General features: G+C 47.1%; 1 protein-coding gene across 1 annotated transcript in view; it reads left to right on the top strand.

Moving 5' to 3' along the window:
- The window catches only part of RS1 (retinoschisin 1), a 28954-nt gene extending 6017 nt beyond the window's left edge, over nucleotides 1-22937 (top strand). Inside the window, exons 2-5 of the mRNA XM_053201962.1 lie at nucleotides 10867-10972; nucleotides 18095-18236; nucleotides 20522-20717; nucleotides 22785-22937. Coding sequence (XP_053057937.1) covers nucleotides 10867-10972; nucleotides 18095-18236; nucleotides 20522-20717; nucleotides 22785-22937 — 597 coding nt within the window. The remainder of the gene's footprint in view (nucleotides 1-10866; nucleotides 10973-18094; nucleotides 18237-20521; nucleotides 20718-22784) is intronic.
- Nucleotides 22938-25281: the final 2344 nt, after the last annotated feature.

Here is a 25281-nt window from a genome sequence, read left to right as displayed (position 1 = left end):
CCTTTTCTGAGTCAAGAGTATAACACATGATTGTCCCTGTTATCACCATCGCTTCATTAACTTAATTTTTTTTATCATTATAACCATTTTTAAGTGTACAGTTCAGTAATGCTAAGTATATTCACATTGTTGTGAAAAAGATCTCCAGGACTTTTTTATATTGCAAAACTGAAACTCTGTACTCGTTAAACAACTCCCATTTTTACCCATCGACTTTATTATTAATGGCTGTGTAATAATGAATTATGTCTAGCACTGCTTTAAGTATGTACGTAATCGTCCCATTTGAACCTCTAACTCTATGAAGTAGGCATTGTTATCATCATCTTATAGATGAGAAAGTTGAGGCATAGAGACCTCAAGTGACTTGCCTAAGGTCACATAACAAGTGGTTGAGCTGACATTTGCACTCAGTCTGGCACGGGAGTCTGTGCTCTTAACTCTACGCTCAGCACTGAACCCCCTAATCTTGGCCATGTAGATCGGTTCCTATTTTTTGTTATGATAAATAACACAGCAAGGTACCTCTTTGTGTGTAACTGTGTCCCCCCTCTCAAACTGAGTATTTTCCCGAGTGAGTGGGTCTGAACGGGAGGCCAAGTTGCTTTCTAAAAAGGGAATCCATGTCCCTTTTATAGAATTTGACAATGTCAATGCTTGGTTAGCAGGAAATTGCTCAAGGTCACCCGCTAGAAGATGATGGCAAAGAAAGGATTAAGATCTGGGTCTTCTGATTGTAGTTTCTATTGCCCTCCACGGCTTCCCTTAAATTTAAAGGTAGCATAAAATACCAGTATCTTCCTTTGCTACACAGCAACGTCAGTTGACATTAGCTTCTTCTCTGAGACTTCCTTGTTGAGGCAGGTAACTGTGTGGGTTAACTTAGTAGGGCTCAGCCAAATCCCTAAGGACTAAATGGAATAAGATGCTTAATGAGGCCAGTGCTCAAGTTAAGCTCCTGCTTCTGAGGAAACCCTCCACTTGGATAAGGTAGAGCTACAGCCAAGGACAAGGGGAGAATGCCACGCAAGATAGAAGGTTTCTTGTTCTTACTTCTCTTTGGCTACGAAGGTATGTGCTGCCCAACCATTAGCATTTATCGAATACTTAATAGTACAATTGAATGAATAATTTAGCTGGTTAATAGCAATGCAACCTGAATAATTAAAACATCATTAATTAACAAGGCATGTTAATTAACCAAGATGCATTGTTAATGAATAACGGTTGTCTTTACGTGGAAGTGATTCTCTTAGTTTCTCACCACTGGCTTTCTGGTTCTCCGAGGAGCCTCCTAAAGTTCAAGGGATGCTCTAAATGGGATAGAAAGAAGGAAGGGTCTCAGAAATCATAGAAAAGAGCTATAAATTGCCACGATTGATAAGGAAGTGTGGTGTATCCTTGAAAATTTTGAGGAGTCAAAATTAGAGTGATTGTAGAATTTAATCTTCCAAAGTAGGACGCCATCGAGAGTGGAAGACGATGCTATTAATAATTCTGCTGGGACAACAGGTGTAAACCAGGGCTGTCCCGGGCAAATCGGGACGTGAGGTCACTCTCGTTTAAACATGGATTAACATAACACGCCAAGTCCCACTGGACTCTAATAGAAAACATAATCCAACTGAGAGTCAGGAATCTCCAAAGACTCTGTAACACTCAGTCATTTTAAAATTTCTAAATATGGCCCTGGCAGGAGTAATATGCCTAAATAAGAAGAAATTAAAAGCAACTCTCTAAAATATCATCCAATTCGACGATGAAATTCTCTCTCAGTCTTTGAAAAGAACACTCTTCCATGCCTCTCTCAGGTCTCAAGGACCTGTTAGCTGAGAATTCCTTTTTAGGTTCATTCTGGACATTAGCAATTGGCAGGATGGCTTCTTTGGGTCATTGTGTATTTGTGTGTGTCACAAGAAGTAAGTAAGGAGGGCAGGAAGGAGGAGGCCTCTCCACTCTGCAAATGACTGGATACCCAGTCATGACTCAACTCACGCAAGTAGAGTCAAGATCCCTGGTTTAAATCGCGCTCCTCTCTGCCCTCTCATTAGATGTTATTGCTAGAGTACGTCCTTTCATATTTCCCATTCTCATGACTTTTTTAGTCACCTTTGTCAGTATTTGGAAAGATCTGTATGAATATAATCCCAAGGTCATTTTACAAACCCAAATATATTTCTTTTTTTTTTAATTTTTTTTAATGTTTATTTATTTTTGAGACAGAGAGAGACAGAGCATGAACGGGGGAGGGTCAGAGAGAGAGGGAGACACAGAATCCGAAGCAGGCTCCAGGCTCTGAGCTGTCAGCACAGAGCCCGACGCGGGGCTCGGACTCACGGACCGTGAGATCATGACCTGAGCCAAAGTCGGACGCTTAACCGACTGAACCACCCAGGTGCCCCACCCAAATATAGTTCTAAGTAGGGATCGTGTAGACCACTTGTCTGGGTTTTTTTTCCTCTTTGCAATGAAGAGTCAGTCAGCAACTTGCCCCAGTAACTCTCAACACTTGAAGGTGCTTCGGGCGGTTTGTTGCTTTTCCTTTAGTCCTTGCCCTTTCCTCAGCAAGAAAAATCTAAACAGAGCCTTGCAAGGCCTAGATTCCAATACCTCTGGTTGTCTGAGGGCCGTAGGCCTCCCCCTCAGATTTCTGTGTGATAGGCATTGAGATTCATCCATCCATCCATCCATCCATCCATCCATCCATTCACTCTTTTGTCGGCTCCTTAAAGAACCCATCCCTGAGTTCCTGCTATAGGCCAAACATCGTGTAAGAACGCAGGGCAGATCTTTGTTACTTTCCCAGTGCTGAGCCTAACAACTGTGCTCTGTGACCCCTACGTGAGAAGAAGCCCTATAAAAGTTTACCAGCCCATTTTTATATTAGACCGGCCCTTTCGGGAGATATCTGTACTAAAACACACACTGTCCCGAGGCACAGAGCACAACATTAGTTCCTGTCCTAGAGCTTACCAATCTGTGTGCGCGGCTGAAGAGCTCCAGGGATTTCCACGAAGAGCAGAAAATACCATCTGTCTAGGCAGAGTGGCATGTGGTCCACTGGGTGGTCTGGTGACCATTTTATGGTCAGTGTGGCTTGGCGACCCGTGCGTGCTCTAGCCCGAACTAGAGGGGTGCTCGAGAGACAGAGAAAAACTACAGGATGCGGTTGCTGTATTTAATCAGCTCACCATCCAGATAGAGAATCGAGGCCAACGCAGACGGGAAAGATGTTTTCTATTGCACAACTGGGAACCTGAAGACAAAGGTTCTTTGTCTAATTTATTCTTCACTGTTTCTGTTCCACGGTGGCAGCGGCTCCTTATTACAGTGAAATAAGATAAATAGATTGACTCCACTTAGGCGTCGGACGAAGGTTCATTTGGGAATGCACAAATGATCACAGCCCAAAACTCCGTGCATCTTATAACTGAGGCAGGCTTCTATTTATCTTCCGTTGGACATTTTGGATTCAGTGCAAATGATGGTTTTTAAAAATCCATCTTATTACAATATATAGGTCTATCACTTGGTCACGTTCATTATATATATAAAAAAATCAAGCCTCATCTTACAGGTGTGTCAGCCATAAGGGACGTAGGGTTTTTTTAAGTAGCTTTATTGAGATGTAATTCTTTTTTTTTTTTAATGTTTATTTATTTTTGAGAGAGAGAGAATGCAGGGGAAGGACAGAGAGAGAGAGAGGGAGACACAGAATCCGAAGCAGGCTCCAGGCTCCGAGCTGTCAGCACAGAGCTCGACAGGGGGCTCGAACCTGCGAACTGTGAGGTCATGACCTGAGCCGAAGTCGGACGCTTAACCGACTGAGCCGCCCAGGCACCAGCAGAGATGTAATTTCTATACCATTAAATTCACCCATTTAAAGTGTGCGATTCAATAGGTTTTAGTATATTTCTGGATGTGTGGAGCACACAATCCAATTTTAGAACATTTTGTCACCCCCCAAAAGAAACCAGTAGACATTAAGCCCATCTCCCCCTCTCCCCAGCCCCTGGCAACCACCGATCTACTTTCCATCTCTGAGGATTTGCCTATTCCGGACATTAGGTTTAAATGGAATCATACAACATATGGTCTTTTATCTTTCACTTCGAAAATGTTTTTGAGATTCATCTGTGTTGAAGCATGTACCCATGAATATGCCTGTAGCCAAAAATAGCAACATTTTCACACCAGAACAGTTTCCTTCTTTCTCCTTCTTTGAGAGGGACATTGCCGCAGCCGGCCATTTTCTTCCCGTGTCTTACCCTTATTTCTAAAGTAGATGGGAAGCTAGCTACTGACACTTTTTGTCATTCGTAATCTTATGCTTTTCTCCTCAGCTTCATCTGTTTCCATGGGAAGGAAGGCTCTGTATTTAGTGACATCCATCAAAAGGACTAAAAGAGTCTTTCCTGCGCGTGTCTAATGCCCACTTTTCCCCTTGAGCTTGCAAGGTACACTTTGAGAAACAGCAAAGCCTCGAATTTTCTTGCTGTGGTAACGGGTTTCTCCACGGAGTGGCCCTTTGGGCAAAAGGGCGGCATGAGCCCCTGTTGCACACACCTAAGGTCGGTGCGTGGGGGACATCTCAGGCGCTCTAGTGGAAACCCGTACCATGGGGAGGAATCTCGAGAACAATCCACGTAGGGAGAAAAACATACAACCCCATAATCAAAATCTTTTCCTCTTTCTCCTTTAAAGGCTGACCCGTTTTCTGTCGCTCATTCCAACAATGCTATTTTCTGGTATTATAAAATGTTGCAGCCAAACAGGCTTTTGCTTTGGTTTGCCAGCGTTTCGGTGATCAAATCATATTGGGGGCCACACAGCCGTGTTGCTGCTCCCTTGGGGGCAGCTTTTCCTGTCAAGCACTTGTCCTTTCTTTGCTCATTTCCGTAAGGATCCGGTGCCTCAGATCCCCAGCCTGTCTATAGACAAACCCATTCCGCTTTCCAGGGGGTGGAGGCTGGGAGGGAAAACACATCAGAAATCTGCCCGACGTCTGACCGAACACAGGAAGTGGCTCTGAAACCAGGTCTGCCTCTTAGGACTCTTCGTCTCCACAGGCAGACGGTGGCAGTACGTCCCCCTCCCTTCTTTTTGGCCTTCTCTCTTTCTGCAGAATGCAGAACCCAGAAGGCTCTTATCTGAACCCTGGGTTTGCTCAGTTGCGGATGCATAAACCCCCCTCAGTGACAGACGCAGCCTCTGGGCCAAATTGATCTGGTTATCAAGGCCACACTGTCAGTGACCCACGGGCTTTGCCTTTGACACCCCCCCCCCGGCCCCCAGAAAGAGGATCTTGGCACGACTGACGTTGGCCCCACTGACAGGGCCTTTCTGTACCTCAGCCACGCCCAGCTTCGCTAGAAGGTGGGGTGGAACCAAGTGTCTCCTGGATTAACAACTCCCAAATCGACTAGATGCCAATTGCTCGTGCGCTTTGCAGTTCTTGGGGAGCAGCTGCGAGACTAAGGCGGTGGCTTCACGTGTGCATTCACTCCAAGGGCCACGGGGCGCCACCGAGCCTGTCTGGGCTTTCCAACCAGCTGCCCGCTCAGCCTCAACGAATGGAACATCTTCACGCCATTCCCCCCCCTCCGCCCCCCTGTTCCTCCTGGAGCCTTCCCCGCGCCCAGTAAACGGCAGGTCTATCCTCCCAGTGCCTCAGGCCTTGAACCTCTCTTTCTGTCACACCCACGTCATCTGTCAGCAAGTACTCTTGGCATTGCCTTCCAAAGACAGAAGCCAGCCACTTCTCATCACCTCCATTGCCACCACCTGGGTCAAGCCCCCATCATCTCCCTTCTGGATGGACCGCTGCTTGCCCGCTTAGGCTCTCCGCTTCCGGCCTTGCCCCAGACCATCCAGTCTACACCCAGCAGCCCGAGGGAGCCTCATAAACCATGATCTGTCTTGTCCCTCCTCTCCTCGAACTCTTGTGAGGGCCTACTCAGGTCCCATACCCCCTCTCTTCATCTCCTAAAACCCTCTTTCATCCCCTGGCTCCAGCCCCAGAGGCTCCTTGCTCTCTCTAGAACACGCCAATTACCCACCCACCGCAGGGTCTTTACACTTAGTGTTCCCTCTACCCAAAATGCTTTGCTCACAGGTGTCTCACTTCTTTCGGGTCTTTGCTCCAACATCACCTTCTCACTGCAGGACACTTCATTCATTCATTCATTCATTCATTAGCCCTCACCACCCCCAGCCTAGACTATATACACCCTATGAAGGTGGGTACTTTTCCCATTTTGTTAAGGGCTATATCCCCAACGCCTAAAGCCAGGCCTGGACTATAGTAGACACTCAATGAATATTACTTAATGAATAAATGCTTTGGGGCCAGTCACCATCAAGTATCTTCCATATCAATTTCTATAATCGTACAAGTGCTTAGATAAACCTGTGCACAAGAAAGGGGTGGGGCATAAAGGCCAGAGCAAGTGGTGAGTTGTACACGGGGGACAGAAAAAGTCCCCTTCGGGGGGAAGGGAATAAGCTGGCAGAAAAGTTGGGAGACGAGGGCCTTTAAAGCCAAGAAATCATACAAAGGCATGGAAGCATGAAACAGCCTGGCACGTGTGATGAATTGCAGGTAGTAGAGAACGCAAAAGATGAATCTGGAGAGGCAGGCAGGAGAGAGATGATGGAGATTTCCTTGAGAGACACATCGTTATCATACTCATTTTAGGCATAAGGAAGTGGAGAGATGTGGCCTTACAACCAATAAATGTCACAGATGGAGCCTGGACCCTTGCACCGGGGACCCGCCAAAGGGTTTGGAGCAAGAAGGTGGCACAATCCGGTCTGCGTTTCGCCCCACCGGCAGCGTGAAGGGTGGATGAGGCAAGGTCTCTCTTCAGCAGGGAGAGCATCCAGGGAGAGAGAGTAGGAGCCCAACACAGGCAGTGGCGGCGGGGGCACAGAGGATAGAGGCCCCTGGGAGACGTTGGATATGGGGGTTTAGAGAGAAAGAAAGGGGACTAAGACACATCCCAAGTCTCTAGATGAGATGCTAAGTGAACAGGGAAGCCACTCAGTAGGATAAGAAATAAAGGGGAAGAACAATTTGAGAAAGGTCGTAATGAGCTGAGGTATAAAACAGAGTATTGAGGTAAGATATACATACAGAAAAGTACAGCCCGGTGAATTGTCACTGTCGAACACACCCATATGACCGCACTCACATCAAATAGCAGAATATTGCCAGCCCCCGACTGGCAACCGTGGGCTTTCACCTTGCTGCTCCCCACGCCAGATGTGACCAAGACCCTGATGTCTAATGGCATAGATTACTTTTAAATGGACCCCTATGGTGTGTCCACTTGAGCAAGGGACCCTCCACTCAGCCCTGCAATGTGGTGGCCCATTGTATGAATTTGCCACATGTACCCATTCTACTCTTGATGGGCATGCGGGTGTTTCCGATTTGGGGTTACTACAAAGACTGCTGCTGTGAGGAATCCAGCACAGGTTTTGGTTAGTTGGAGAACATATGCACGCGTTTCTGGTGGGTACTTAGGAGCAGCACTGCTGGGTCCTAGGGCGCATATACATTCAACCTTCCTATAGGCTGCCACGTAGTTTTTCAAAGAAGGTAGACCAACTTACATCCCCACCAGCAGCATAGGAGAGTTCAGGTTGCTCCATGACCTTGTCAAGACTTGGTTGTGTCCAAGTTTAGGTAGGAAGAGACACCTATGGGGAGATGCCCGGTAAGCCATTCAAAGCAAGAATTGTAATCTTGGGTTTAGCAACATTTATGAGGCGGGTAGAAGAAGCAGAGCTCTCAGAGAAGAGACTGACAAGGGTATTGAGAGTGATGGGACCGAGAGCATATTGGAGCATGAAGACATAAGGTCAGTGTTGGAAAGAGTCCATTGGGTACGAAAATAAGAAGTCATTGGTAACTTCTTTTGCTAGCACAAGGCTCGGCCTCCAACCAAGATGGCGCTCCTAACCTTCATTGCTATCTGAGAGGATTAATTCTGCCCATAGCAGGTAGGCCAAGGAATCTCTAGGAATGAATAACCGGTGTACGAGGGCCCAGGAGAGACAGCAGTTTGGGGCCGCAGGGGAGGGGTAGCCCTCAACTGCTCTGACTAAAACATATGCTCCCCTTAACTCCCATTGCAGCCTACGCAGAACCCAGTGGCGTGCTCACCGTGTGCATCATCCAGTGTCTTCTCATGGGTCCTCAAGCCCCTTGTGGGCAGAGAGCAAGGCTTCCATTTCAGAAGGCCCAGGCCCTGGGGCAGTGCCAGGCTCACAGTGGACACAAAAAAAGGGGTTTGCAGAAGAAATAAACATGTATTATTTAAATGAAGGCACAGTTTGAAAAAGATAGCTTTTATAATTGTGATACAAAAGATGAGACCATTCCTCTACTCTCAGTAACAATCTGAAAGGGGTGTGTGTGTGTGTGTGTGTGCGCGTGCGCGCGCGGGGGGGGGGCATAAGATTCAACTTTTAGATAGGAAAGTGGTTGAGGGACTTCTATTTCCTATTGCCTACACTCCAGTTTTGGTCAAGATTTTTATAATAGGTATGTGCTGCTTTTGTAATCAGAAAAGAAATGAAGATATCCATTTTGTTGAAAATGGAAAATGGAGCTTTGGTACTTTAGCAAGCACTGCCTAATGGAATCTTCTGCTGTGATGAAAATGTTCTGTACCTGTGCTCTCCGGTACATCAGCCACTAGCCACATGTGGCCAGGAAGCCCTGAAATGTGGCTGGTGTGACCGAGGAATTGAATGTTTAATTTTATTAATTTTAATTAATTTGAACGCAAGTAGCTTCATGGGACTAGTGCTTATGCATTGGGCAGCAGAGTTTAAACAATCAGTTTATGCTAATGTACACAAACTCTTTTCCTATTAAATTGTGCATTCAGGGCACTCACTCTTAAGCGTCCGACTTCAGCTCGGGTCATGATCTCATGGTTTGTGGGTTCTAGCCCCGCGTTGGGCTCTGTGCTGACAGCTCAGAGCCTGGAGCCTGCTTCGGATTCTGTGTCTCCCTCTCTCTGACCCTCCCCTGCTCGTGCTCTGTCTCTGTCTCAAAAAGAAATTTTTAAAAATTTAAAAATTTTAAATTGTGCATTCATTCTCTTTATTCGTACTTCTATAAAGATACTTTATATGTTAGTTTTATGTTAAATTTCACATAGTTTTCCCACATTACTTATACAGTATTTACACTTTGTGGTTTGATATTTCCTGTACATTACAGACAAACCTTAACAAGATTTGCTAAACAATTTGTTAATCCTAAATAACCTAAATGTGTCAAGTGCGGGGGTGCCGTGGCGGGGGGGGGGGGGGGGGGGAGGGGGCGGGCAGGGACTAGGAATCAGCTCCTGACTGGCACATAAGGCAGACCCTAGGGATCCTGTTGCTGCTGCTGATGATGAAGAAGAAGTAAGTAAAGGAAGAAGGTAGCACTTAATGTCAAATTTAACAATGTAAATTGTAAACATTGTTTAAATACTAGGTTCTCAAGTACGTTTTAAAAAACACACATAGAAAAAAGACTGGAAAGATTGATATGAAAATGTCAACAGTGTTGCCTTTGGTGATAAGAAATACCGGTGCTCCCCCACCCCCCTTTGCTACATTATTTTCCAAAATTCTATAAAGAATGAAAATAATACGGGCACCTGGCTGGCTCAGTCAATAGAGCATGTGACTCTTGATCTCAGGGTCTTGAGTTCAAGCCGCGTGTTGGGGTAGAGTTTACCTAAAAAATAATAATGATCCTTCTCTGTTTAATTTTACTGCCCCTGGTTTCTCAGGATCTGTGGATGTTTTTCCTGACATATATATTTACTTAGTTTGACTTCTTCCCAAAGGGGCTTTGTTAACTTTTATGTGACTATTTTCATTTCACTTCTCCTTGTTGAATTTGTTTCTTCTTTTAACTTGATTTTCTCCTCTCTTGTCCTTTTGCTTAGCCACACTGGGACTGTCGTCTACTGAGGTATGTTACAGTAAGAAGGCTGGGATTTACATGGATACTGTTCTTAAAGATTTTCCTAGCTCAAAATAATGTTTAGGATTATCCTTTTTTTTTTTAAAAAAAGGTACTTTTTAAAGGTACTTTATTCTGGTGGTGGCAAGAGCCCATTTTATCTGGGCAAGTTCAAGATTGGTGTTTTAATGAGAGAATGCAAGTGAACCAGGTCTTAATTCAGGCGGTGTGATCATGAATCCATTACCTTTTAAAACCAGATCCCTAAAAGGGACCTCCAGAAGTGAGCAGCCTGACCGTGAACCGGGCCCCGCCCCCAAACCCTGAAGGTAACTATAATGGGGTGAGCGGTGCTCCCCACGCAGTGCGTCTGTGAGATCATTAGCTGTCCATCCACAGTGTCGGACATTTGTTTATCTGGACTCAAAGATGAGTGGCAACTGTATGTCTTAAGCCTGGATTAGTATGCCAGTTGTGCTGCTCTTGTGCAAAAGCGGCCACAGAATACAGGTAATGAATGAGCAAGGTTCTTGAACACAAACTCTTCCAGTGGCTCTGGCCACGGTTGCCTTTGCCTGTGATCTTTCTTTCTTTCCCCTGAAATTTTCATACCTGGAGCATTCTCTGTATTTTTATAATTTTTTAAATGTTTATTTATTCTCGAGAGAGAGACAGAGCACAAGCGGGGAAGGGGTTACAGAAAGAGGGAGACACAGAATCGGAAGCAGGCTCCAGGCTCCGAGCTGTCAGCACAGAGTCCGACGCGGGGCTCGAACTCACAGACCGTGAGATCGTGAGCTGAGCCAAAGTCAGATGCTTAACCGACTGAGCCCCCCAGGCGGCCCTGCCTGTGACTTTTCTGACACTCCTTCCCCTCTGGCTTCCCGCAGGATGAGGGTGAGGACCCCTGGTACCACAAAGCATGCAAATGCGATTGCCAAGGAGGTGCCAATGCCCTCTGGTCTGCTGGCGCCACCTCCTTAGACTGCATTCCGGGTGAGTGTCTCCTCTGCTTAGGGCACCGGATCCTCGCGGTGTCCTGGGGAACGTTGTTTCTCCTTTTCCTTTCCGCCTGGCCGAGTTAAACCCCCAGCATGCTAGGCTCTGGGTTTCCTGCAGTTGGCCTCCGAACTTCAAATCCCACAATGGCCACTGCTCCAACATACCACACGGATGTCATTGTTCAGAAACAGCTTCCTGCCTCTCTCCCTGGCCTGGGTGAGACAGTGAGATGGCGCCTATTTTCAATGAAATGGACTAATGGAATTTGTGAAAGTAAGTCAATGGTAGGAGGCAGGGCGTTCTGAGAAGAGGACAGCCTTTTGAGTCAGAGAGTCCAGAGCTGGAATCCTGCCTGCCTCCCTTCTTAGCTCTGGGACTCCCCCTTGGGTCTTTTTCTGTCAAAGGGAGGTAATAGTACTGTGCCCGAGGTTTACTGCTCAGCGAACAACCATGTTCTCCCCCACGTTCCAGCCCCTTTAGAGTGGCTCCAGCCGAAGTGAGCCGCGTCCCTTCCAAAATGAACATTTAAGGGCTGGTACTTGACTCTCTGGCTTTCCCTTCCCTGCTTGAGAAATGGTTCCTCCTCCAGTGTGGGTCCCAGGAGATTGAATGGAGCAGAAACCCTGCCAACCCATAACGGACAAGTCACCTGAGTGAAAAATAAACCGCTGTCGTGTTAAGCCTCTGAAATTTCCAAGACAATTTGTTCTGCAGCCTAACATAGCCCTTCCTGGCTAATACAAGCGTCTTCCTGTAAGGTTCCTGCCAGCAAATTTTGTAAAGGACCAGATGCTAAATATTTGTGGCTTTGCAGGCCCTAGGGTCCCGACTCCTCAATTCTGCCTTTGTAGTACGAAAGCAGCCGCTGACAATATGTAAATCCATGCGTGTGGCTGTGTTCCAATAAAACTTTATTTACAAAAACGGGCGGTGAGCCACATTTGGTTTAAGGGCCACAGTTTGCTGATCCCTGCTCTTAGGAGTTGTCATGCTCCTTTTCTTCATGCCTCCTGAGAGCTCACACTCTGACTTTCAGGGACTTGGGGGCCCAGAAAATCCTTGCAACGCTCAGTCCTTTGCACGGCTCAGAGCCTCTTTTGCTCGAAACTGTGCTCGTTACCCTCTGCAGGGTACATAATCACCTAATCATAGCTCCACTAGAGACAGTATGTGTGTGCGTGTGCGAGCTTCTCTTCATTATTTCATTAAATTTGCATTAAAATAGCATATTGTGGGGGAGGCAGCGGAGAGTCTCCGACGGCCTTTGCTGCCTCCCCTTCCCTATTTACTGAAGGGGTAGGAAGTGGTTTGTGAATTCAGTCTATCGGAAAGGAACAGTGGGGCCCCTGTCATGAGGAAAGCAGCAAGTGCTGTGCAGTCTGGTGGGCTTCTACTGGATGCCCCACTGTGCTCCGCGGCAGGAGCTCCTGCAACCATTATATACTGGTGTGGTCTGCCCAGTCAATATTGAAGCACCCTCCTTAATAATCCATTTAAAATTCAGTTCCACCCTTTCTCATCATGTGTCTATTATGTGCCAGGCACTGATGGGGAGGCAAAAAAAAAAAAAAAAAAAAAAGGCATTATCTCCTCCCTGAAGGAGTTTCCCATGCAGTGGAAACAAACGTTCTCTTCACTAGAGACACGAAGACCTTACTGGAACTCCATTCCGAGTTCTAAAAAAACCCACCAACTTGAAAAGAGATTATTTATGCAGATTGACCCAATCAACTGTGAAGTTGAGGAGGGCTGTGTGTTTGGGGAATGTGAAGTCAACCGGGGTCCCCCGAGCTCTCTCCCCTAAACACTTGCCGTGCACTCGAAGTTCTGAAATCGGAAATTCTTTTAGTTTACGTGTTCTCCACTCCCCACCATCTTCTGTTTGTTTTTCCTCTCATTTTATTTTTTAATGGCACAGACATTTCCAGGAAGAAACAAACACAACCTAAGGGTTACACGGTTGATTCATTGGCGTGAATTGGTTTTTTTCCATGAAAGAGATGGTTCAGGGCAGCAGGACTAGACGCCCATCCGTGCCTCGGGTCCTCAATGGAATCTTAAGAACGCTGCTTGGTCTCTCTGGATCCTGAGACTCACTGCTTCCATCACAGGCCGCCTTAGGAGGGAAGAAGAGCCTAGAAGATACAGAAGGACGGGAGGGAAGGTCACTGGGAGCTGCCCGGAGGTACTCTCGGGTGCACACTGGCTGCTACTGTCTAGTGGTCCCACCCACAGAGGAGAAGGTGCATTCTGGCCTCCTTAATCTTCATCTTAACACTATCAAAACGACTAAAAGGTCTGTCCTCCACAGTTAGCTAAGATCACCTTGGCCCTCGGAGGGGGAAGAATAGGGTAAGGAAAGTATCCAAGCCTAAGAAATCCAGTGATTCGTGAATGCTTTGCCTTTACTCTAGATTTTATACCTCTATATTATCTTTGAGTTTCTACTCCATTCTATAAACATTATTCTATGTTCCACTACATTGTCATATAGGTTCAAGCCTAATACACGTGCATGTTAATATTCATGTCTCTCTTGTCAAGAACGTCCCTGAACTTCCTTTGTGTTTCTCTAGGTAAATGTTCTTTATAACCATGTCTGGCTTTCACGCCTCCCGACCGCGAGATTATCTACTGAATAAGAAAGGCTAGTATGCTACGTATAGTCTGGATTCGCAGCACATTATGAACATGCCTTTATCCACGTAATATCCGTGCTTTATCCACTTGTACCACACACGATGTAGGTTTCTCCTTAAAATGAATGTACAAACGTTCTTTTTCTACTTAAGATGAGCATACCAACAGGCTTCATAGCTACCCTAACAAACTGGCATTGGGCAGAAAACGTGGGAAGGACATATTCCGTGTAAGTCTGACGAGGATCCCCTTAATTCCTCCAGCAACATTATTCGTGCCGCTTAATCCTAGTTTATACTCAATTGACAGTTTCCTATGGCTTAGAGCAGTAGGTGTTCTCTGGGCTGGGCGACCTCGATTTCCTCCCTGAGCTTTCCGCTTCCTGTTTCTGCTGTCTTCTCTGCTTGCTCCTAGAGGCCACCCGAGATGGGCGATAATCTGTGTTTATCCCTTCATTCACCATCCAGTCAATAACTATCGAGTGCTTAGCATGTGCAGGCATTCTGCTCAGCTCAGAGGATACAATGGTGAGCCAGAGAGCCCAGAGGAGCCGATAAATAATGACAAGGATGGGGAATAAGTGAGAGGAACAGGGTGGCCGGCAGAGATCTGAAGGAAGAGCAGAGTTGGCCGGGGGAAGGGGGAAGAGAGGGGACGGGAGTGTCACAGGCAGAGGGAACAGCCTCAATGGAAGGCCTCCAGGCCTGCATGAGGACCCAAAGGGAGCCCAGCCAGGACCGTGGAAGGAGGAGGAGAGGGGAAAGGAGGAGTCGGGCAAAACAATAACATAACTTGACTGCAATTGACTCCACAGTCCATAGAGCGTGAGAAATGCCACATTTTCTATTTTTCCAAGTTGAAATAACTCCAGTTTGAGTCCTCCTCATGGCTAGCGAGGAGTCTAAAGACAGGACTGTTAAAGGTCCTTCCTCTCTCCTTGGACTGCATCAAACTCCCGTGGGTTTGCAAGGGCTGCCTGGGGGCACGGCGCAGACTCAGGCTCAGGCTCAGGCTCAGGCCAGGTGGCAGGCTCCCTGCCTGGCCCACAGCCCCACTTGAAGGCCAACACCTCACTGGGGGGTCTTCTCCCTCTGAACCAAGCTCAGCTCAGTCCCGGGGACCTTCCCAAGTTTCCTGAGGGTGTCCAGAGCTCAGGGCTCCCTGGCCCCATCTGTGGTCCAGCCCCCTCAGAGGAAGCATGTCCCTGCTGAGCTCAGGCCCCTACCATGAGCACGCCCCTTTCCCCCAAAAGGGCCAAAGCCCAGATTCTCCAGTCCCCTCCTGTAGCACAATCAGCTAATTCCTGTTGGCACCTAGACCTTCCAAATCCATAAATCTGAGAGATGCTATGTGGTCTACAGCCTCTCCTCTCTCAAATCACACACACACACATGAACACGTGCACACACAAACCCAAGAAGAGCACCAAACATAGGAACCCTCTTTCTTGGGGAGATGTACAGGGGATGATGGGGGCAGGGCAGAGTGGGAGAGGGGGGAGTTAGATTTCTTCCCTGGTGAGTCTTCGCCAGAAAGACAAACATGAAAAACTCAAGAAGACATCAATGTATTCCCACGAATTCACCCTATTACACCGATATAATCTGTTGCTCTTGGCCAGCGACATCGTGGAGGCAGGTACTGCTGTGGGTCCCCTTTCACAGATAAGGAAATTGAGATCCAGAAAGGTTAAGCAGCTTGCCTAAGCTCACACAGAGACGGGGATCCGATCCCAGCTCACACTGACTCTAGACAGACATTCTTGACCTTGGCTGCCCATTACAATCACTTGTAGCTCTACCCCTCACCCGGGTCCTACCCCAGACCAATGACGTCAGAATCTCTGAGGGAGTGACCCCAACATTAGCACTTCTGTAACTCCCCCCCAATGATACCTAGGTTGAGACCCATCAGAGAGTCTCTGCTTTGTGCCCTGGGCCACACCACTGGTTTCTGGGTTAGCAGCTGGGTAGCTAGAGGCACCAATACCTGACAGGAGCACTGTACAGGGGCAGGCTTGGGGCTTGGATACTGAAGGGTACAGTTTGGAACGTGTGGGTGTGAAGCATCTTTGGGTCACCTGGGTGGAACTGTTCACCTGGAAAATGGACAATGGGATAAGGCTTGGGGCCTGGGAATCAGGCACTGACTCCCAGACGCCAGGCAAAAGCCACGGGGATGGTGAGATCATCACTTTCCTGGAGAGTGTGGGCAGGGTCCGTGTCTGGACAAGCCCTCACCAGCCTCCAAGGCCACTGCCACTGGCTTCGTCTCCCTAGGTTTCCACTCTTAACCGTTAGATGGGCAAATCGGAAAGAAATGGCAAAAGAGATTTAAGGGAAAGACACAGAAAGAGCAAAATGCCAAGAATAAAGCCATCAGGAGTGGACTTTTCCTTCCCCTCTGCTCCTTCCCTCCAAGCTGGTGGCCCTGGAGCAAGAAAAGGAAGATTCAAGATGGAGGAGCCTTAGAGACACCCACAGTGAGCATTTAAGTGACAACCTTGGGCCCAACTGAAAACCAGCTTTCTGATGCTGGGGCCTTGTCCCACCTTCTGGTGGCATGGGCTTGTCTTTCAGGTCGGAGGGAAATTGAGGAGGTAGAGGGGGCCCCGAAGGCCATGGGCACCAGGCCCCTGAACCTGCCAACTGACAAATGCCTTCTCTCACAGGCCAAAGTTTCCCCAGTGTGCTTTGAAAGTGTGCTTGTTAAAGATGAGGCTGCTCTGGGGTGGGATACTGAAAACTGCATCCTTAACAAGCCCTCCTGACGATTTGACCGCACAAGGCATGATTGAGGGGCCCGTAAATCACTCCTGTCCTCTCTCCCAGGAATTCCTGTGATTTTAGTAGGCTCCATCAGCCTTGGGGACTTGATAAACCACAAGTGCTGTCCCCTCACTTCCAGCCCCACTGAGCTACAACTAATGGTGGAGGTTGGACCTTTTCCTTTGGTGCATCGGGCAGAAAGGCAGTGAAGCCTCCCTGGTCAGAGGCCTGAAGCTGTCTTTCTGTCTTCACTCTCTGAGGACAGGGCATGACTGCCTCTGCGGGCATTCTGGTCTCAGGATGCATGGCATTCAAGCTTTTGCATGCTTCGTTCAATTTTAGTGACTTTTGGAAGCTATCCTCCAGAAAGACCCCAGCACTCGTTTCACTGTTGGAAAGGGATGATGCCCCAGTCAGCATGTTCAGCTCTTTGATCTGAACTCAGATTTACACATGGACAAAAAATAATTTCACTTACTTGAAGTTTATTCTTCACAATCGGAAAACTAAGAGAATGTGTAAGTTTACCATTTGTTTTTTACAGAAATATAGCTAGACTTGTGTTCGGTTGTCAATAAGGGATTCCCTGAAGAGTGGCTTAGTGAATTACTTTTGTTTTGACTCCTGTAGTAAAAAGAGTAGGGGTAGGGAGTTGCTTAAGGATATCAGGGCTGAGGTCTCGGCGCTACTTTTGGCCTTACCCCCGTTGTGCAAGAAGCCACTGCGCCAGCCATCAGGTCTTCTTTCTAGGCAACGGGAAGAAAAAAGGGGTGAGCAAAAACGGATCAGAAATCCCCAGCAGACATCGTCGTATATCTCAGTGGTCAGAAATTGTATCACGTGGTCGCTTCTAACCGCGAAAGAGGCCGGGAAAGATTTTTTTCTAGCGCCTACATTGCTGCCTGACAAAGTTAGGGTCCTTTAGTTGAAAACAAGGGGAGAACGGATGCTGGGCTGGCAATCGGCGGAAGTCTGTGACCAGGTAACCCAACACTAAATGTGTTTAGAAATACGTGAGAAGCAGCCGACGGTTGACACGTAAGAACCAGCTTTGGCTATTCTTACTTGGAAAAAAACCAGTTCCTTTCAACTGCACCTTATTCAATAGTCACTCAGGTACATTTCACCCCCCCCCCCCCCAACACACACCTTTTTTTATTCATCAGACTAGTGAGAAGACGGCACTTTACGAGCGAGAAGTCAGTCTCAGTATATAACTGCCTTTCTTGCCTCTGACCATTGCTTTGTTCCTATAATTAGCATCATATGCTGCCCGAAGACAGCTGAGGCCCCTGACGTCATCACGCCGGACGGCTAAAAGTGTGTTAATGAGGAAAATAAAGAGTACGGCATTTAACTATGATATTTCCCTGGGAACCTCTTGGTTTTGCAAATGTCTGAGTTTGTGGAGGAGGTGAAGTATTTCTCCCTCCCTCCCTCCCCCACCTCAGGTTGCCATAGAGCCCCTTTCCTCTGCTTTTGCGAAGGTTGAGTCTCTATGGCAATCCTTTGACTTCATCTTCACTCTCTCTCATAAGAGCAGCGAATAAGTTGAAGGCCCATTGTGGAGTGCACTGACGAGCAAAACATTCTCCACCTACCAAAGCACGAAGGAGACGGTCTGACTTGGCATGTCAGTCATGTCGGGTTTGTGGAGTGTTGCGATGTGATATGAGTGTTTTGAGGTGTGTTGTTTTTCCCTTTCCAGAATGCCCATATCATAAGCCCCTGGGTTTCGAATCGGGAGAAGTTACACCAGACCAGATCACCTGCTCCAACCTGGAGCAGTACGTGGGCTGGTATTCCTCGTGGACCGCTAACAAGGCCCGGCTCAACAGTCAAGGCTTTGGGTAAGCAGGGCAGGTGGCTCAGGCGGTTTTTCTCATGTGATTTGAAAAATGTAGGTCTCTGTAAGAAAAAAATGGCAGAATGCATTTATTTATTCAACAAATATTGACTGAGTGCCTTCCGTGTGCTGAGGACTGTGGGCAAGGCGGCGGAGGTCCTGGCCTTCAAGAAGCACACAGTTTAGATGGGGAGAGGGACTCTACCTGAAGGGCACGGATGGGGATGGTGAAGGTCAGCAAAGTTAGGGCACAAGTGAGATAAGGCCAGAGCTCTGGTAGGCAGAAGTCAGATCTCAGATCGTGAAGTCACGTGAAGAATTATGGTAACTATTTTAGGCATAATGAGAGGACCCGGAATGTGCATTAGAGTACAAGTTTCTACTGCTGTAACAAAGAACCCCAAAGTACAGAAACTTAAATAACATAAAGGTTGATTTCTTGGTCATCTAAAAGTTTCATTGGGCCATGTAGTTTCATTGTTATGACGGCTGATGGTATCAGGGGTCCAGATTCTTTCTACCTTCTTCTGTCATCCTTCACATGAAGCTGCCATCTCAGGGCCCAAAATGGCTACCCTAGCTTCCACTAGCACATCACATTCTAGCCAGGGGGGAGAAAAGAGGAGCAGAGTGCACAAGCATAATCCTATTGGCTACTTCTGCCCACATCTCACCAATCAGAATTTAGTCAGGTTGTCCCACCTAGCTGCAAAGGAGACTGGGAAATATGAACTTTTCTGGGTGGCTGTTTGCCCAGATAAAACATGGTGGTGGTGGTGGTGGTGGTGGTGATGGTGTTCTATTGCTAAAAGAAGACGGGAAGAGGATACTGGGGGACAATCAGCAGACTCTAGCAGTGAAAGATTTAAAGCTGGGGAATACCACAATAAGATTTGTGTTGTAAGAAAATTCTGGCTCAGGGCGCCAAGGTGGCTCAGTCAGTTGTGCATCCAACTCTTGGTTTCAGCTCAGGTCATGATCCCAGGGTTGTGGGATCAAGCCCCATGTCAGAAGCCATGCTCAGCAGGCCGCCTGCTTAAGATTCTCTCTCTCTCTCTCTCTCTCTCTCTCTCTCTCTCTGCCCCTCTCCCTTGCGCATGTGTGCTCTGTCTCTCTCAAATAAAAGAAAAAAGAAAAAAAGAAAAGAAAAGAAAAAAGAAAAATCTGGCTCTTGTGAGGAGAACTGTTTAGTTGGGGGAAGTAATTAGTGAGGTGAGCTAAAGTAGCAATCCAGGCAAGAATTGAGGATGATGTGGGTCAGGGCAGTGCCAGTGAAATGGAGAAAAGTAAATGACTTTGAGAAACACTTGAGATGGAGTCAATAGACGGATTGGATGTTTGAGGCAAAAAAGAGAAAAGGACAAAGATCTCTCTCGGATCCCTGGCATGAACACCCCAGAGGATGGGGGTAGCATTCTGAAAGATGAATATTGGAAGGAGGGGCTGGAGACAATTAGGTGTTTACTCTTGGACATGTTTCTTTGGGGATGCTGTACAGCACCTAGAAGTTGTCTAGACAGCAAATGATTCTCAGGTTTCGGGATTTAGAAAAGGTCTGGGATGGAAGTTAAGATTTCAAGAGCCACGCAAGGAGCAAGTCTGGAATTAGAAGAGAAGGCAGCCAAGGACTGAGTCCCGAGAAGCTAATTAATATGCAAAAAGTAAATAAAAACCTCAAAGGGGAAATTATAGGTTTCCACAATTCATGAGAGACATAGCTAAAAAACAAATCAGTTCCCTCACTGGTTGGTTTGCTTTATAATTGCCAAAAGCTCTTCCAGAGCCACTTGGATCAGTGTCCTGCACATGGGAGACACTCTCTGAAAGCCATGAATGACAGCACTGGAAGGAGACGCAAATATGTATAAAGGGACTGAAATTGGGGTGAGACTCATGGAGAAAGAGACATCAGGAGAGACTAATGAAAAGGGAAGGGAGCTGGTGGGTGCAAAAACCATGCATTTTCATGATTTGAAGACAGACATACTCAACCACACCCCAAAGGTCATTTCAGCAACACTCAAAGGCACTTCTTTGACAGATCAGTTGAATCTGGCCATTGTTCTTTGGTCAGTGGAGATGCTGGGAGAAAGAGAATGATACAAGTATGACAGAGGCCGCACACTTCTTGGAGACAGGCCTTTTGGTGCTTAACAGATTGCAGCTCAGACTGCCTGCGCGTTGCAGGGGTTCTTTAGGCACTGGCGACCCCTCAAAGGGCCGTGCCTCTCAGCTCTTTGGAGGCTCTCATAGGAAAGGGCTCCTGGTGATTTGCTGTGTTCCTGGCAGGTGCGCCTGGCTGTCCAAGTACCAGGACAGCAGCCAGTGGCTAGAGATAGATCTGAAGGAGGTCAAGGTGATTTCAGGGATCCTCACCCAGGGGCGCTGTGACATTGATGAGTGGATGACCAAGTACAGCGTGCAGTACAGGACCGATGAGAACCTGAACTGGATTTACTATAAGGACCAGACAGGAAACAACCGGGTAAGTTGGACTTACCCCAAACCACCTTTAGCTCATACTCTCTGGGACTTCCCTCCCGTTCCTGCCCTGTCACGCCACTGACTCCATGGCAAGGGAAGTCAATCGTGCTTCTTCCCCACAACATGGTCTACTCTCTGACAGGGCAGGGTCTTTTCTTGCTGTATCCTGGATGCCCAGCAGTTTGTGAGTGAGCACCACTCTTGCATGCAAAAGAAATCTTTGTTTGAATTCTCCTACCAGCTTATAGTTGCTCAAATGATCAAAACTGGACATTTGGACTATTCCAAACTCCGTGGGCCATTGAACATTTTGCTGCATACATGTGACTTGACCTATTATTGATGTGGCTAGGCCCTTGTCCATTTATGTAGATATGGCCTCTCCTTACCATTGAGACTGACTTCCAGGAAGATCTGGACAATCCAGCAAGTTAGCCACTGAACTATGTAAATGATTAAAATGACTCCAGCAATGAAGACACAGAGGAACTTGAACCTTTGAGCAATTTTATATCCTACTAACCTCTAAAGGCCAAGCCCCAAGTCTTGTTCACAGTAGGCTCTTGATTAAGTGTATATATATATATATATATATGACCAATATTTTATATATATAATGTCTATTTGCAATGAATTAAAAACTCACTAGCTGTTTGGAACCGTTAACTGTCCTTTTGCCTGAGAGTAAGGACTTCTGAGGCTAATTTGGACAATCAGATTAAGCAGACACGTGTGGCTGAAAATCAGAAGGCTTTGTACCCTGTGATGACAAGTTGTACAGCAAGACAGCCACAGGTTGAGATTTCAAGGAGTTTGAATACAATAGGAGAAACCATCTTGATACTTAGACATTTTATTTCATTTTTGATCTTGTTAGCTGGCTTTTCAAAAACAAACGGAGAATTCATTTTCAAGTCCTGCCTGCATTTCTGAAGGCCTTGACGGTTCTTTGCAAAGAGGTACTCCACTCAGGCACTTGGGCAATCTGCAGGAGCCTGTTCCAACCTCCCTCTTCACCTGTCCCAACTTGAATAGATTCAAGGGCAAACGGCAGAGAGAAGGGGATGTGGGATGTTGCTATTGGGAAGAAAGGCAAGATCATGGCACACGAGGTCCTTCTTGTTTTCTAGATAGATGAGGCCAAAGTGGCAGCCAGATTTTTTGCAGGAGATAATCCCAGAAAGAAATGAAACGCTCCAGTGTCATCAGGCAGAGCTCTACAACTCTAGAAAGACTGCCAAGAATGATTTCTTTGGAAATGCAGCCGAACAGCCACGGCACCTTTTTCCATCAGGGCCACTGCATCATGCTATGCTGCATCCCAAAACACACGAAGCAGAACCTTTTCCTCCCTACTTTGGGTACTGCACTCCCCCTTCCAGAATCTTCCCTCTAGTTTTTATGTCTTTTCTTTTCTAAAAGCAGTCTTCCAAGTCTAAAAAGTATTTGCCATTGGTATGGAGGTAGAGATACACACTTAAGCTTTGGCTCACAACTTCAGGGCCAACTCACCAGTTTTTACTCGAGCCTCACTTTGGATCCCTTTGGAACAGAAGAACATTCCTCCTGTAAGTGCAATGCGGTCCTTTTCAAAATTGGTCAAAATGCAAAGAATCAGAACACAGAATTGGTGATGAGAATCAAGAGGCATTTTCCATCAGTGCCATCCAATAGAACCTTCTGTGACAATGGAAATGTTAGGATCTGCACTGTCCAATATGGAAGCCACTAATCACACACAGCTATTGAGCACAGGAGCCATCACCAGCGCGGCTGAGGAAGGAAATTGTTATCTAATTTTAATGCATTTAAATTTAAATAGCCACGTGTGGCTAATGCTCCCATACTGGCTGGGGAAGCTCTAGATGTCCCCAGAGAATCACTCGGAGATGCCTAGAACATGCAGACACTAACACACAAGTTCAGATTTCGGGCATATGCAATTCTCTGACCTTTGACCACTTTCTGAGATTTCCCAGACTTCAAATTTGGGGCCAGCTTCAGATAGGAATTGTTCTTCCTTTTCCCTCCCCTGATGTGATAGTGATAAGATTTCCTCTCTCTTTAGGTCTTCTATGGCAACTCAGACCGAACCTCCACGGTCCAGAACCTCCTGCGGCCCCCCATCATTTCCCGCTTCATCCGGCTGATCCCACTGGGCTGGCACGTCCGCATTGCCATCCGGATGGAGCTGTTGGAGTGTGTCAGCAAGTGTGCGTGATGCCTCCTTCAGCTCGGCACCTGCCAGGTGGGGTGGAGGGCGCAGAGCAGCCTGTAGGGGAACATTGATGCGACCAGGGCTTGAACAGGGTGACAAACAGGGCTGAATTTTACAAGCTCTTTTCAATGCAGAGCTGGGCAGAAATAATTTCTTTTTTTTAAGACGTAGTTTCCAATGTCAATGAGAGAGAAAGAAAAATGAACTCATTCCCCACTCAGGGCCAAAGAAAATAAGAACAAAGAAAATGTCCCTAAAGACAATGTTCATCAAAAGCCTAAGTAGCAGGGGTAATTTTCTGCTCTCGGGTTTTTGTGTTTGGCCTGACAGTGTGAAAGGTGTGGTCTCAGGGAACACAAAGGAGCCCAGATAATTTAAAAACCCTTTTGCTTCACCACGCTGAAAACAGGAACAGAAGTTTCATAAAACCTTGATTTGAACGCAAATGGGTAGCAGGCTTGTGGTCTCTCTGGGGTTTTCACCAAATTAGGGCCTCTCACAACTTTAGAGCACCGTGTATGCAGACGGAAAGGATTTGGGGTGACTGGGGGGCCAAAAGGCATAGTCGGGAGCCTGTGTCCTGGTCTCCTGGAGGCTGGCACCATCACCCCAGGTAGGAGGGCCTCCCCTGCTCTGCGCCTTCACCCCCACGCACACAAGGACTGGGGAGCCACAAAAACTCTCATCACATACAGATCCATTCTAGCAAAGTTTTCCAGTCTGTGGTCCCTATTTGGGTAAATAACATGGGACGGGCTGCATGTGTAAGTAGCAAAGATTCTCTGTATTTAGGAACCCCACATGACCGAAGCACACCAGAATTTCCCTTCATCTAGGGCTACCATTTTTCAACAGGATTCACATTTTAAAACCAGTTGGCACAGGAGCTAGATCACTGGCTACACGGAGGAGGCCCATCAGCTAACCACATGCTTTGCAGGAAGTGGGCAGACCGCAAGTCCTAAGAAGGGATGTGGATACGTTTCTTGTGACCCACGGTTAAACTTCACCCCTTGCCTTGCAACACACAAAACAGGCCTGCTCCTGAGGCTGAAACCTCCTTGGGAAGGACGGGGCCTGGCATGGGCCTGGCCTTCCCCCTCCTGGAGGAGCTCATGAAGCTGGGACCTCTCGGGAAGAGTCTCAGTCTCCTGAGTTTTCAGGCCCTTCCCTGGGGAGAGGCTGATGACATGGGGAGTGGGCAGGAGAGGTATATGAAAGTAGGAGCTGAGAGGGGGTGAAACTGGGGGATGAGGGCCCTCTAACAAGACTGGGGAATCCGAGACTGTCCTGGCCCTGACACAGCACAGCCTCTACTAGAGGCTTTCTCCTGAGTTACTTTCTGTTTTCAATGCCAAGCCGAGTGAAGACTCACACTAACATGATCCTGGACATCACATTCACCTTCTCTGTGAGGGGGAAGCCTCCTAAAAACCCCAAATCTCTTCCCTGGTGTTTTGGGCTTAGAACAGCTCTATATTTAACCCACCATCCTTTTTTTTTTTTTTTTTTTTTTTTTTTTTTTAACGTTTATTTTGAAAGAGTGAGAGAGGAGAGAGAGAGAGGGAGAGAGCATGCATACGCATGCGAGCAAGCAGAGAAGGGTCAGATAGAGAGGGAGACAGAGGATCCGAAGCGGGCTCTGCGCGGTCAGCAGTGAGCCTGATGTGGGGCCGAACTTGTGACCTGTGAGATCATGACCTGAGCTGAAGTCGGACACTTAACCGACTGAGCCGCCCAGGTGCCCCTAACCCACCATCTTTTTAATCCCCCAACTGTATACTTGGACTTGGAAAAATGCTTCCCTTGCTCAGTATTCTCTCAAATACAAACATACCAAATTCAAGGTGGGGAAAAAAAAATCCTTCTCTGGCCTTTGGACACATGAATAAATCCATTTAGAGCAGACGCCTCATCAGAGCCCCTTACTGAAAAGCTGAATGAACTTTCATCATGACATGGATTGTCAGAGAAAATGGTGGTAGCCTAAGAGCTCAGGTCCTCTACATTGGTCACATCAGACACAGGAGGGGAGTACGGTTAAGAGGAAAGAAGAAAAGAATGAAACTGTGAGGCAGTGATAAAGGTTCTCCAACTAATTGTTCATGTTGGAAATGTTTGCTTTGTAAAGGTTTAATGAGATAAAGTCACATACCGTACAAATTTCAACCATTTCAAGTGCACAATTCAATGACTTTTAGTAGACTCAGAGTTGAGGAACCATTATCACAATTTTAGAAAAATTTCATCACCCCACAGAGAAACCCCGCACCCATTAACCATCACCTCCCAACCTACTCGTCCCCGCAGCCCTAGGCAACCACTGATGGACTTTCTGTCTCAGTAG

Source organism: Acinonyx jubatus, chromosome X, assembly GCF_027475565.1.
Source record: "Acinonyx jubatus isolate Ajub_Pintada_27869175 chromosome X, VMU_Ajub_asm_v1.0, whole genome shotgun sequence".
Taxonomy (NCBI): Eukaryota; Metazoa; Chordata; class Mammalia; order Carnivora; family Felidae; genus Acinonyx; species Acinonyx jubatus.
This window is presented reverse-complemented; position numbering and strand designations above follow the sequence as displayed.